Source organism: Chiloscyllium punctatum, chromosome 5, assembly GCF_047496795.1.
Source record: "Chiloscyllium punctatum isolate Juve2018m chromosome 5, sChiPun1.3, whole genome shotgun sequence".
Classification (NCBI taxonomy): Eukaryota; Metazoa; Chordata; class Chondrichthyes; order Orectolobiformes; family Hemiscylliidae; genus Chiloscyllium; species Chiloscyllium punctatum.
Window position 1 is genome coordinate 112,370,082 of NC_092743.1, and position 15,063 is coordinate 112,385,144.

A 15,063-nucleotide genomic window follows, 5' to 3' on the forward strand; every position below is an offset into this window, starting at 1 on the left:
TGTCGTCAAGTGTTGCGCATGGGCCAGACTGGTTATGGATCTGTTTTCTTCCCTGAACGATGTTGGTATAGTAGAGGGCTTTTATGAAGATATGATAGTTTAATGAAACTATTTCTGTGACACATTGGCTGTTGAATTCCAGATTTTTTTTAAAAATTGTCCAGTCACTTGGGAATCGAACTTATTCTATCCATTTATTTTTAGCGTCTGCCCCTGAATTATTCATTCAGACATATAATCACTGTGCTGCCCTTTCATGATTGAGATATAAACTTCAATACTTACTTTCATTTGATTCCTATGGATATTTTAAATTATAGTATTTCAACAAGGTAATATCTCTGTAAGTACCTTGTCATACAAAGAGTTAAAAAGCTGAGGCATTTTACACTAATTTGGCATTCAACTGTATTACACCCACCAATTCATAGTAAAGTTGTTTATCTGTTTTGATAAACACTAGAATGTCATGGCAACCATAACTATGTGGAAATACGTGTACGATACTTGATGTGTGATCATTGAAGTCGATGAGTATTTTGTCTGATAATATCCTTTTCATTTAGTTTAATTAGCAGAATATTGCATTAAGCAAAGGCACCAACTAAGTTCCTTGAATTTTTAATAGATGGTTTTCTACATAGCTGCATGTATATTTTCATGTCCTAAAAATGGTTTTAAATATCCTTCCACAATTTAATCTTGTAATATTCAAAGCTGATATTATGCTCAGCAAGTCCTGACTTGTTCAGATTACATTTTACATCTGGTTCTTCAGGTTTTTGTGTTGAAGAGGATCCTAGTCTCCCTGTAGAAATTCTCTTAATTGGTCTCCGAAGTTATGTATATGTCTACGTGTACGCTGGTTAACCTGATAACTAGTTTTGTTTGGCTTTTAACTCAGAATGAGATTGTTAATGTATTTTTTAATTTCAAAAATATACTTTATTCATACACAATCTTTGTACATATACATAGTCACCAGTGCAGTTTAGTTTTGAATAGTAGCATATCTAGGAAGCAAACAAACAAATAGAGTTTGACTCTCTCCAAACAAACCAAAAATCATGTTTCACAGACAATACTATATTTACATACATTTTGAGGCGCTAGGAGGGTCCGATGAGTTTTTATAGAATCATTTTGTTAAAGGCTACTAATCCCTCACAGTTCAGTTTGAAATTGCTTAGTATTAGGTATGTGCAGCCAGTTCCAGATGTGGAAGTGAAACTCATTAGAGTTGGTGGTCTTGTGCCTGGTATGTAGAGTTGTAGCAAGGCCTGAGTGATCTTTCATCACTTTGAGCCTTATGTTGCCTGCTTTTGATTCCTATTCACCATCAATTATGCAAGCTTCAATATTCAGTTATAGAATGGTGATGAATCTAACAAAATTTGGTGACCATCTCCATTATCTCAGTTGCTGAGGTATAAATAGATTTTATGCATTATTACAGAAAAAAGAATCATTCAGGGGAAAATAATTTCTCTCCCGAACAATGTTGATGTAAACTTCCTGACTTAACTAGTTTTCAGAAAGGCTTGCTTGAAGAAAACTGCACATAACTTTTCAGGCCAGCTCCAAAAATTACCTTGAATATACTCTGGAGACTATGTATTCTATGTATATCAGCTCAATATTTGAATCCTGATGCAAGATACGAGTCTTGGTAACTTGATTGTGAAATTGGGCTCGAACTGGCATATCTCATTAGGTTTGAATTTGCATAGTACACTTCATAATCTTGGGCTACCTCTTTAAAGTGCTTTACAGGCAATGTAATAATTCTGAAGTGCAATTACTGTTACTGTTGGAAGAGTGGCAGTCAATTTGTACACAAGCTCTCCAAGAGGCATGTGATTGAACAAGTAATCTCTTTTGGTGGTGTTGATTGAGAATTAATACTTGCATGGTTCTAGTATGCTTTTTGGGTAGTCAATTAAGCAATACTGTTGCTATTGGACTCCAATGTCCATCAGCTAATTATCACTCAAGTCACTGTAAACACGTGTTAAAACATGTTTTGCCTTTATGGGAACTGCACAACAGCAATTCATTTCATGCAGTGAAGAAAGATATTACAAGCTGTAAAGACCTGGCAGGTAATGTTTAGTGCTGCACTTGAGCTTGTGTATAAAAGAAATAGAAGCAGAGTTTAAATCAATAGCATTGTTACCCGGATTTTGGGAAACAGAAGCACTTAACTCCTATTCTTCTGTACAGTACAACCAGTTTTCCTGTATCTCAATTGTTATTGAAAGTAACATTGTGTACAGGGCTGACATTTTGGCACAAATTATGGTGCTGTGCTATCAAATCACAAAGTATGTTCCAGACTTGACACTATGAAGGACAAAAAAAAAACAAAGATTTACAAGACAGGTTCCATGGCAAGGAATTTAATTGAAGCAGAAAGACTAAAAGAGCTGGGTTCACCTTGGAAGAGACATGGTTAAGAGATTGTGTATTCAAATTATGAAGTGTCTGGACAACATATGTTCACCTTGTTAGAATGGTCAAGTGTTAGAGGGCACAAATTTCAGCTGATTAGCTAAAGATCCATTGGCAAAATGATTTATTTTACACAAAATATCATTTGGATCTGATTTGATTCAGTGTGGTGGAGACAGATACCATCACGGTACTCAAAGAGAATCGAACCAATACCTGAACAGGAAACACTAACTGCCGCAAAGAGAAGGGACTGACCATAGGTGAATTCCTTTTGAATAGAACCAGCAAGGATGTCACAGATTGAGTGGCTACTTCACTGAACAATTACAGTGCAGGAAGGTGATGAGTAAGTGTAGTGTGACAGACACAGGAGATGTTATGATGTCGGTGCAATTATTCCAGTGCTAGTTAGATTGCAGTCATCAGTTCAACAATGTATTTTCCTGGCTACTAATACAAAAGCATATTATTACTAATGATATCTTTAGTGGCTGAGGGAGACTCATGCCAAAATCATGGGATTGTAACTTGAGCAAAATATAAGTTGATCCTTGGATATTGATTATCAGCTGCAAAATAGTGAGTAATTAGAACCTGACGAGTAGGTGAAACATTACTTTTAAATTAACTTTCTGATATACATGAGCTGATTGATGGTAAGTATAATCCAAATGACGAAATACAAGTGAAAATCAGACCACAACCAGATAAAAGCAAGCTAAATTCTCAAATAGTTTTGTTTAGCATAATACAATTGAGATTCTGCATCATCCTTTCTTTTGTATTCAAGATGCTGGGATTCTTTTTAAAATTTTTATATCCAGGTTTAGTTTCTTAATCTATAATTTTCTCTTTCTTACAGTTGGATGAGAAGACGGAATCATTTTCTAGGGTGAGTAATAAGTAGTTAATGGTTGCAGGGCAAGCTGAAAGAATAGTTGGCAAAGTTGCATGTTCAACATAGAATTGGTGTTCAAGTGTTTTTATTTATGGTTGATAGAAGTTTCATGGAGTAGCTGATTCTTGAATCTAACCATTTTTCATGTCCAAGATTTTAGTTGAAGTATCAGTATCTGAGCAAAGAAGGCTGCAAAATCTCAGGTCAGGCACCATTGGTGGAGAGAAATGAGTTCATATTTTGTTCGATGACCATTAGTCAGATCTCATGAGGAATAGACCTTGAGGGATAACAGGGTTATCTTTCGACTGTGCACTCTAGCATTATGGACTTAAAATTGAGTCACCAACTTAATCTCTTGCCCATCTGTGTTTTTTTTGTGTTCCTTCCTCTTTTTATCTATCTTGTTTTGCTGGATTGAATCTTTTGACTTATTTGTTTCTTTAGTGTTTCATGATGGATTTCTAAGGATTATATGTAGCTTTCATGTCTCATTTCGGTAAAACTGTTGTTTTTTTTTGTTGTTGCTATCTCCATTGCCACCCATTTTGGTGGTTATATCATGAGTTTTTTTTTGTGACTTGATCATCCCTGACCTTCACTTGATCACAGATCATCTCTTTTGTTCTTCTGTCTCGCTCTGCCTCTGTTTGTCGCACTCTGTATGTGCGTCTCAGTGTCTCCCTCACCCGCCACCCAGTTTTGCCAGCATCTATCTTGGATTTTCAGCAGCTCCCATATTTTGATTTCATAATCATATTTGACCAATGATCCACAATTACCTTGAGTCATTCATTGAACACATTCAAATGATTTAGAAAAGTAGGTAATTGGAGCAGGAGTGTTTCACTCAGTCCTTCAAATCTGCTCCATCACTCAATACAATCATTGATTATCTAACTCAATATCTGTCTTGCGTTGTCCCCACACCCTTTTAATCCCTTACCTCTAAGAAGTATATCTAACTCCTTGAAATCATTCAATATTTTGTTCTCACCCTCTTTGTAGAGGCAAGAATTCCACAGGCTCACCACTGTCTAAGCCAAGAAATTTCTCCTCTCAGTGCTAAATGCCCTATTCTGTACATTAAGACTGTGACCCCTGCTTCTGGAAATTTATTTTAGTTTTTAGCAATTTGAGATCTAGATGTACAACTTTCTTGAATATTTTCTGTACACTTCCTAATGCTTTTACATCTGTAAATTATTGTGTACTGTACTGGATACAGTACTCTAGTTGAATCCTAATCTGGATTTGCATATCCATTTGAATGCAATATATCTGAGATAAATGTGGGCACCAGAAATAGGGGGATGCCACGTCAAAGTTTTTTTCTCCCAATTCTGTTCATGATTGCAGCAACACATTAAGAATACTAATCCCTGTGCTTATGGGGAAAGGAGGTGTCTAGAAGCAAAAGGTGACTTTTGTAAAACAAACATTGCAGGATCAGCAAAGGAAGCTGAACTAGGCAGATAGATGAAGAAACCATTACAGTCAAAGAGTTATACAGTATGGAAACGTACCCTTTGATCCACTTCGTCCATGCCAACCAGATATCCTAAACTGATCTAGTCGCATTTGCCAGCGTTTGGCACATAAACTCTTCCTAATTATGTGCCCGTTCAGGTGCTTTTTAAATATTTGTAACTGTACTTGCCTCGTCCACTTCCTGTGGCAGCTCATTGTGTGCGCACACCACTCTCTGCATGAAAAGGTTGTCCCTCCGGTTCCTTTTAAATCCTTGCTGTCTCACCTTAAACATATTCCCTCTAGTTCTGGACTCTCCAACCCAGGGAAAAAGACCTTGTCTATTTACAGTCTCCATGCCCCTCATGATTTTATAAACCTGTACAAGGTCACCCCTTGGCCTATGATGCTTCTTGGAAAAAAATCCAGTCTATTCATTCTCTCGTCATAGTTCAAGCCTCCAACCCAGCAACATTGTTGTAAATCTTTTCCGAACCCTTTCAAGTTTAATAGCATCTTTCCTATTGCAGGGAGACCAGAATTGAACACAGTATTCCTCTCCAATGACTTGTAGAGTTGCAACATGACCTCCCGGCTGCTGTATTCAATGCACTGAACTAACGTAGGCAAGCATGCCAAATGTCATCTTCACCATCCTGTCCATCTACAACTCAACTTTCAAGCAACCTGCGTTCCCCTGTGCAGCAACTTTCCTCAGAGCCATACCATTAAGTCCTGCCCTGGGTTGCCTTAGCAAAATGCAACACCTCACATTTATCTAAATTAAATTCCATCTGCCACTCCTCTACCCATCTGACCAAGACCAGTTTTACTGTGCGATAACCACTTTCACTGTCCACTACAGTAACTATTTTGGTGTCATCTGCAAACTTACTAACCATACTTCCTATGTTCACATCCAAATAATTTATGTAAATGATGGAAAGCAACAGGCCCAGTGATCCTTGTGGCACACCATTGGTCAAGGCCTCCAGTCCGAAAAGCCATCCTCTACCACCACCCTCTGTCACCTACCTTTTGAGCCAATCTTGTATCTAGTTGGCTAGCTCCTCTTGTATTCCATGTGAAATAAGCTTGCTAACCAGTCTATCGTGTGGAATATTGTTGCATGTCTCGCTGAAGTCCAGATGGACAATGTCTACCACTCTGCCATCGTCAGTTTTTTTTTGTTGTCTCTTCAAAATTCTGAAGCAATTTAGTAAGGCATAATTTGCTATGCTCAAAACAGTGTTGACTATCCCTAATCATTCTTTGCCTTTCCAAATGCATGTGAATCCTGTCCCTCAGAATCCCTTCTAACAGGCTGACTAGTGTATAGTTCCCTGGCTTTTCCTTGTCACCTTTCTTAAATAATAGCGTCCTCCAGTCTTCAGGCACCTCACCTGTGGCTATTGATGATACAAGTATCTGAGCACGAGGCACAGCAATCCCTTCCCAAGTGTTCCCCCAAAGTTCTGAGAAATACCTGATCAGGTCCTAGCGATTTAGATACCTTTATGCATTCTAAGATCTCCAGCACTACCTCTTTCGTCTGTTGGAGAAAAATAGAACATATGCAATACGTGATTTAGCCCTTCAAGCCTGTTCCTTTATTCACTGAGATCATAACTCCACAAACTGCTTTTTTTTTCCCTATATGCCTTAATGTGTTTAGGTTAACAAATTTTATCTCAACTCATTGATTGCTAATCTTTAATCATTCATTGAATGCCATTTGCAAATAAGTTTAGAAACTGCTAACACCCTTAGGAAATCAAAATTTCAACTCTAATCTTTTAGATGTGCACTTCAGTTCTAGAATAGTCAACCAGCATCAATGTTCTTTTAATCTTAACTGTTCCCCTATTACCTTGTAAATTTTGACTAAGACATGCATTTTTCTTTGTGTAATCACTCTTGCTTTAATCTTGGAATCAGATGTCATTATAATAAATTTATGTTCCATTCAAGGCCAGTATTTCCTTCCTAAGCTGTGATTTCCAGAATTGCTCAATAATGCATTGTGGTGTAATCAGTACTTTGTATCGCTATGTCATAACTTTCAGCTATTTGTATTTTAGACCAGTACTCTATTGGTCTTGCTGATAGAATTAAGTGATGGAGGTTGAAAGCAATCCCCTCGTGTCTTGGGATCTGGATTGTGTCTAGCTTTTAACCATGTTATCAGTACTCTGCCCTTTCCATTCTTAGTCCAAAATGGATGACCTCTTATTTGTCTATATTGAAATCTGTGTGTCACAATTTTGCCTGTTCACATAATGTACCAGTGACTGCACTTCTTCAAATGCTTCAATTCCTCTGATCAGGAATGTCACATGAAAGGTTTATGCCCGAAATGTCGAGTCTCCTGCTCCTTGTATGCTGCCTGACCTGCTGTGCTTTCCCAGCGCCACACTTTTCAACTAGAGACTGCAAAGTCAAACAAAGCACAACATATCCAAGATGGTCCAAGTGAAGAGGTTCGGGTAGAAATTAGAGTCAAAATTGGTTTGTTTTAATAAATCTAAGCGAGAGCAAGACATGATACCAGAGAAAGGATTGGGAGCAAAGAATTAAGTAGGACTGGAACAAGGAATATTTCACACATCACACTAAAGAGTGGCATAAGTGGAGACCAATTAGCAATATATTTAGGAAGAAGAGGGACAAGTTAAAGGAGAAACCATTCAATGAGCGCACAAGTTCAGCCAGGTGGAGGAGTGTCGTGATGGATGTCTGGGCCTTTGTTCAAGAAAGAAGTGAAGAGCTCTCTGACCATAGTGCTGGTGAGTGGACGTTTGGTGTCCAAAGAGGTGGTGATTGGTATTGAAATAGAGGAGGCGCTCCAATGGATACAACAATGGATTTTACTTGAGGATTAAGGGCAAGGAAAGTTTTTTTTTCCTCAGTATAATTCTGTAGGTAGAATAGTGGATTAAAGTGAATGGAGAAGGAGGAGGCAGAGAAACTGGTAATGAAGTTAAAATAGAAAGTGATTGGGTAATCATGTTTTTAAGGAAATGTCAGGTTTTTCTCTAGGTATTTCTCAATATTGTTGTGGCAGGCTGACTTGAAAAAAAAATGACCAAACAATAACAATTCTCCTATATTTACTGTGCTCCCTGAGAAATCTCCCAAATACACAACTCTACTTCCAACTTAGTGCTTAAAGAAATAGAGAGAATACGTGAGTAGCAAGTTACAATACCTGATCAACTTCATGACATATGTACCCGAAGAGCTAGCTTCTGACTCTGGTCACATGCTCTCAACTATTTTGAGCAACTTATTTACAGCAGAATTCAAGCTTGGGATTATCATGATAACACCACCTTCAAATGAGGGCAGAGAAACATTGAGACAGTGAGTCCAAAAACGTGTTACTTTGTTTATTGGAGAACACTAAGGGGGATCGTGAAAAACCTGGCATCTGTGTTTTAGTAAATATGAGGGAAAATGGATTTTTGAGCCAAATGCCTTCCCTCTTGGTGAACTTTCAGGACAAACTTTGTTGGAAGAATTTCTAAGGATATGTATTTACATGTCCGCTTGGATGCTGATACCCCACATATTTAGCCACAACAACATCCCTCATGCAGTCATGAAGTAAATAAACACTTTATAAATTTTGGATCTTCTTTGAGGATGAACTTTGTTCAAGATACTCAGCACCACCTTGCAGTTTTTGAAGTGCTCTTAAATCATTTACATTTAAGAACAAAGTCAATTTATTAAAGTTAGGTTGAATTTTTGAATGTCACTGAGCATAAGGCCTTGAAAGGACAGAGATGAGATTGTGACCTTTGTTTCCTGAAGGGCAGAGGAAGATACTGTGATAGTGGTGTGATAACGGTCGAAACCTGTCAACATAACGTTTTTGGTACTGCTTTATCTTTAAGTTCTTTGTTCCACTGAACATTAGATAAAGATGCATTGATTTGACTCTGAGTTAACTTAATACCACATTTTTCACTGGCCTTGCAAATGATACCCACATCCCATGAATACATAAAATTCAATTTAATGAGCAATAATCTTTGTGAAAGATGACAATAAATGACTAGAGAAAATAGAGATGCAATGTGTAATAATCATATACAGTTGATATTTATGACAAAGATATTTATAAAACTCGCATGATGTTTGAAAATGTTCATATTTCTCAAAGCGTCTTCATAGTTGGCATTCGCCTAGCATGGTTCTTGACTCGTTTCAGTGCAATTCTCAGGTTAATTGGATAAAATCCATATTAAATACTCATCTTTGTTTCACATGAATAAGGGTTGAATTTCATGTTGGTGTGTACAAAGGACCAGCTGTGTGGCTTTCTGAATCACTGTACACATTTTAACATTGTGCTCATCGATAAAATTACAGCTCTGCCTTTGAAGTCTTTTCTACAAAGCGTTTGGATATATTCTCAATTAACTTTTCTATTACTTATAGCTGTCAATGACTGAACGGTTTAAAAATGTAGGAATTAGCAGGATACAGCATTTTCCTAATTTTGTAGGTGGAAAAGATATTCTGTATTGAGCAGCTACGAGGTTCCAGTCAGAGTGAAAGAACCCAAAGTCATGGTCATACAACATGGCAATAGATCCTTTAGTCCAACTTCTGGATTAGTGGTGCTGGAAGAGCACAGCAGTTCAGGCAGCATCCGAGGAGCAGGAAAATTGATGTTTCGGGCAAAAGCCCTTATCAGGCATACAGATAAGTGAGAGGAGGGTGGGGGTGGGGAAAAAGTAGCATAGGTGAGTGGGCGAGGGGATGAAGGTGATAGGTTGGGGGGGTGGGGGGGGGAGGTTGGAGTGGATAGATGGAAAAGAAGATGGGCAGGTAGAACAAGTCATGGGGACAGTGCTGAGCTGGAAGTTTGGAACTGGGGTGAGGTGAGGGAAGGGGAAATGAGGAAAGTGTTGAAGTCCACATTGACGCCCTGGGGTTGAAGTATTCCGAGGCGCAAGATGAGGCGTTCTTCCTCCAGGCTTCTGGTGGTGAGGGAACGACGGTGAAGGAGGCCCAGGACCTCCATGTCCTCAGCAGAGTGGGAGGGGGAGTTGAAATGTTGGGCCACAGGGCGGTGTGGTTGATTGGTGCGGGTGTCCTAGAGATGTTCCCTAAAACGCTCTGCTAGGGGGCGTCCAGTCTCCCCAGTGTAGAGGAGACCGCATCGGGAGCAACGGATGCAATAATTGATATTGATGGATGTGCAGGTAAAACGTTGGATGCGGAAGGCTCCTTTAGGGCCTTGGATGGAGGTGAGGGAGGAGGTGTGGGCGCAGGATTTGCAATTCCTGCGGTGCCAGGATGGGAGGGTGGGTTGTAGGGGGACGTGGACCTGACCAGTTAGTCACGGAGGGAACGGTCTTTGCGGAAGGTGGAAAGGGGTGGGGAAGCAAATATATCCCTGGTGGTGGGTCTGTTTGGAAGTGGCGGAAATGTCGGCAGAGGTGCGGGATGTGGATGAGATGCGTTGGAGGGCATCTTTAACCACGTGGGAAGGGAAATTGCGGTCTCTAAAGAAGGAGGCCATCTGGTGTATTCTGTGGTGGAACTGGTTCTCCTGGGAGCAGATACGGCGGAGGCGGAGGAATTGGGAATACGGGATGGCATTTTTGCAAGAGGTAGGTTGGGAAGAGGTGTAATCCAGGCAGCTGTGGGAATCAGTGGGTTTGTAAAAAATGTTGGTGTCAAGTCGGTCATCATTAATGGAGATGGAGAAGTCCAGGAAGGGGAGGGTGGTGTCAGAGATGGTCCAGGTAAATTTAAGGTCAGGGTGGAATGTGTTGAAGTTGATGAATTGCTCAACCCCCTCACGGGAACACGAGGTGGCGCCAATGCAGTCATCAGTGTAGCAGAGGAAGAGGTGGGGAGTGGTGCCGGTGTAATTACGGAAGGTCGACTGTTCTACGTAGCCAACAAAGAGGCAGGCATAGCTGGGGCCCATACGTGTGCCCATGGCTACCCCTTTGGTCTGGAGGAAGTGGGAGGATTCATTTACCTTTCGTCCAACTTGTCATGCTGAACAAGTTTCCCAAACTAACTTATCCCATTTGCCTGAGTTTGGCCCATATCCCTCTAAACCTTTCCATTCATGTAACTATCCAAATGTCATTAAAATATTGTAACTGTACATGCATGTACCACTTCCACTTGTAGTTCATTCTACACACAAATCGCTATGGAAAAGAAAATGACCCTCCGCATCCTTCTCTCCACTCATGTTAAAATTATGAACTCTAGTTTTGAGCTGTTCTATCCTGGAGAAAAGACTTTTGCTATTCACATTGTGTCCAAATAACTTTATACACCTCTGTCAGGTCATCTCTAAACCTCTTCCTATGCTCCAGTGAAAAAGTGCCAGCTTATCCAATCGCTCCTTATAACTCCAACCCTCAGTCCCATTAACATCCTTATAAATCCTTTAAGCATCCTCTCTAATTTAATAATTTTCTTCCTATAGTAGTGCAACCATAACTGTACAAGTACTCCAAAAGTGGCCATACTAATGTCTTGTACAACTGCAACATGATGCCCCAACTCCTATAATTCAGTGGCTGAGCAATGAAGGCAAGTGTGCCAAATGTCATTTTTACCTAAGATTTAATTCCAAGGATAAGCAGTCTGTAAAAGCATGAGACAAGTCTGAAAAAGCCCAAAAACCTGGCTGATGATTCTCCAATGCATCTCACTACTCACCTCCGAAAGGAACACTGTCCATCATAACTTCTACCAACTTCAATACACAACAAAAACTTCTCTTACAAATTGACATTTCCTGAGGTCTCTTTTTTTTCTTGTCTTCAATCTAATTTTCTGGATATTCCTGTGAAGAGTGACGTATTAGTGGCAGGGTGAGGTGGACAATTTCAGAGGAAATGGTAAAATTAACAATTCCTCAATAGTTATATTCAATACTGAATGTAACTGTCTTGTCTCAGCAGACAAGTGTGTTCAAAAGCATGCTAACTAAAGCTTAGAACCAATGAATAAAAGATCACATTGAGGATAATTTCAAGTATGAATGATGTCTGAGATAATTAGGTTAAAGTAGTTTAATTTACATTATTTAAAATTATGCCGTTTCTCATTAAGAAGGAACAACTTACTTGAAAAATCTTGATTCAGCAAGTATTTTCCTGAAGTATATGCCAGATCGTACTACTTTTAAAATTCAAGTTTAAAATAATTAACACTTGCTCTCCTTCACCAGTTGTCCTAAAATTCACTCTTCCGGGTTTTCATAGTAATTAATACAGTCTGTCTCTTTCCTTCACCTCCCAGCCTGCTTCTCGAAATGCAGTTGCAGGGTTATCACCAGCAACACTGGCCTCACTTGGAGGATCATCCTCTCGACGAGGAAGCGGAGATAACAGTAGTATACTAGATCCAGATGTTTCACTCAGTGAATTGCGGGTAAGATTTATTAAATTATCTGTGTGCATAGAGCTGATGAACTGTTCTAAGTTCATTGAAGTGCATATCACTATTTAGCAAATTCTTACAGCAATGTGTGTCAAAACTGTAACACTATTTCAGCTTGATTTTTTTTTGTTCCCATCCCCCTCCCATTTATCCAATGGTTCATTCCATGTGTCCAACAGGATATCTATGAGCTTAAGGACCAGATACAAGATGTAGAGGGGAGATACATGCAGGGATTAAAAGAACTTAAGGTATCAGGACCATGTCCCCCAGCATGTTTTTTTTTCTATTTCCTGTGGCTGCCACATTGGGAATTTTAGCTGCACTCCTTTAACATGCTAGAGCAGAATTCTTAGCATTTGACTAACTTCTTGTTTTGACTGATTTGTAGATCTTTTGGATTCTTATAGTGGCATGTGCTCTTACCTGAGTGTAACCCTTTTCAGCAATTTACGTTTTCATATGTATGTTGGAGTTTGATTAAAAAAAAAACTTTATTTTCTCAAAGCAACTAACTGTAGTGATAGTGATCAGAACAAAATAATTGTAGGCCACAAAGATGGAAAGCCATTCCAGTTTTCTACACCAAGGACCTAATTTGGCTTGGATGTAATATGTTGCATATTTGTTATATGAATGTAAAACCAACAATGGAAAACTCTGCATGTTCAGGCTCAGGAAATATTTTGAGATCTGCTTTGAACCTGTCAGAGATAGTTAAAAATCAAGAAATATGATGAGCGAGATAGGTAAGGTCAAATTTATTGTATCAATTGGAAAATTAAAAGATGTCCAAAGAATTTTAAAATGCCTTTTTTTGGTAATTCATCCTTTGTGCATTTTCTAAGTAATTTTGTCCTTTAGAAATAAAATCTATTGTTCTGGGAATTTTGAATAATTCCAATCCGATGCCACAAGAGAGAATTCTCACTTTTGTAAAGCCAGAAGTTGTTTTTACAGTTTGGGTAAAATAGTTTGAAAAATCAGGATATTTGAATTATCCCAAGGTAAAATTCGAGCCAAAAAAACAGCTAAACTGATTGATTTTTTTTTGGTTAAAAATTACAAGTGTGCAACCCTTTGGAACTTTGAAAAGGAGTGTCAAGATATAGAGTTTCAGATTGAAAAGTAATCTTGTTTTTTCTAATTTCAAAGAATTTCATAGTTAGTATCAGTTTATAGCACATGCTTTTCATCCTAGAAATACAAGGGGTGATATTAATCATAATTGCTCAGTATCCATGTTAGTGCGTTACATATGACAATCCTGAAGTTATGTATTGTGCTTCTGCATGGCCAAGAGCATTAGCAAAAGGTTTTTTTTAAACAAAGTTTTAACATTTCCTTTGCCTGTGTTGAAGTAAAGATTCCTAGTATTAAGGTTGCTCAGCAATGTAACCAAATTAGTCAAACTGTTAGTTTTGCTTAAGCTATCCCGATTAATAATCTTGCTCCCTGATTTTAAAGCCTTAACCTTGTGTTTTGCTTGTCTTTATTTGTTACTGCTAGAGCAGAAGGAAGTTCTTTCGCCAGACTCTGGAAGATTGTGAATTTCAATTAAAATATTTGGGCAAGTGAAAGTACTCTCTGTTGCTCAAATGCTAGGGCTCACCTGCAAGAGCAATATAAAACATAGAAGTTGAAGAAGTCAAAGGTTGAAGAGTTTTTCACTTAGCTGGTTAAGTTTGCTTTCAATAATTCATTTTTATGGAGGTAAATGTTGACATGTTTCTCATAACAGGAAGACTTTTGTCTGCAGAATACTCATCTAAAGACTTGTTCATTTGACTGCAACTGCACTAAACATGTAGCAAAATTTAGTGACGTGAAATCTAATATTACGTTTAATATTTGGATCTGGAAACCAATTCTTACCAATTTATGGCAGGATTAAATTATGTTTGTAGACTGAGGGATTAAGTTTGAAGGAAGGTTGTAAGCTTCATCTGGGGCAACAAGTACTTAATTGTAATCAACAGGTTTAATTTGAAGCCATATCATGCTTTGTTTTCAAAGAGCTTTTCCAGTGTTTTGAAACAGAGATATGCGAGAATTTTAATTAAACTTTGGAATGCACACAATAAAACCTTTGCATGAGCTTCATTTTGTGCTGTAGTTTGTTTGATTGTCCTCTTAGTTGTAAATGTTTTAAGCACAAAGCAGACAATATAATTCCTTAGTGTCATTTCGCCCCTGTGGTTCCACTTGTATTTATTCTTGAGGTTCTAATTTTCGTAAGAAATCAGTGGACAACTGTGAACCTATTGATTTTTGCTTACTGCAGTGATAAATATGTTATAAACCAGCAACTTATTGTTTAGAATTTTCCCCCTTGCCTATCACCTTTTCATATCTAATGTATTTATAATTGTTTTCAGCCTCATTCATTCTGTCACCAGAATGTTATTTTACTTTTCAGGATTCATTATCAGAAGTCGAAGAAAAATATAAGAAAGCTATGGTCTCCAATGCACAACTTGACAATGAAAAATCTAACCTCATCTACCAAGTGGATACGCTAAAAGATGTTATTGAGGAAATGGAAGAACAGATGGCTGAGCTACATAGGGAGAATGAAGCAAAATCCAAGGTAATCGGTTATGATCAACTACAGCAGTGCCTGGAAGTTACAGTTTTTTTGTTTTACAATAAAGTGAAGATTTTCATTCATCGTGTTAATCAAAAAAAAACCTTCAGTGTAACAATTATAATTTTTAAAAATCATTCAATTAACCTGTATTGTAGTACAAGTTGCATCTCAATTGTCTTCATTCATGGAGATATGTAACTGATGGATTGTCGATTAAATTAAT

At 38.2% G+C, this 15,063-nt stretch overlaps 1 protein-coding gene across 19 annotated transcripts in view; it reads left to right on the forward strand.

The window, feature by feature from the left end:
* Positions 1 to 15,063, forward strand: part of lrrfip2 (leucine rich repeat (in FLII) interacting protein 2) — a 162,816-nt gene that overhangs the window by 115,059 nt on the left and 32,694 nt on the right. For 12 of the 19 annotated variants that reach the window (XM_072571052.1, XM_072571051.1, XM_072571059.1 and 9 more), the window contains 4 exons: positions 3,317 to 3,346; positions 12,110 to 12,241; positions 12,430 to 12,501; positions 14,670 to 14,840. In XM_072571052.1, coding sequence (XP_072427153.1) covers positions 3,317 to 3,346; positions 12,110 to 12,241; positions 12,430 to 12,501; positions 14,670 to 14,840 — 405 coding nt within the window. The remainder of the gene's footprint in view (positions 1 to 3,316; positions 3,347 to 12,109; positions 12,242 to 12,429; positions 12,502 to 14,669; positions 14,841 to 15,063) is intronic. The other 7 variants (XM_072571058.1, XM_072571062.1, XM_072571070.1 and 4 more) reach the window with 1 other exon arrangement.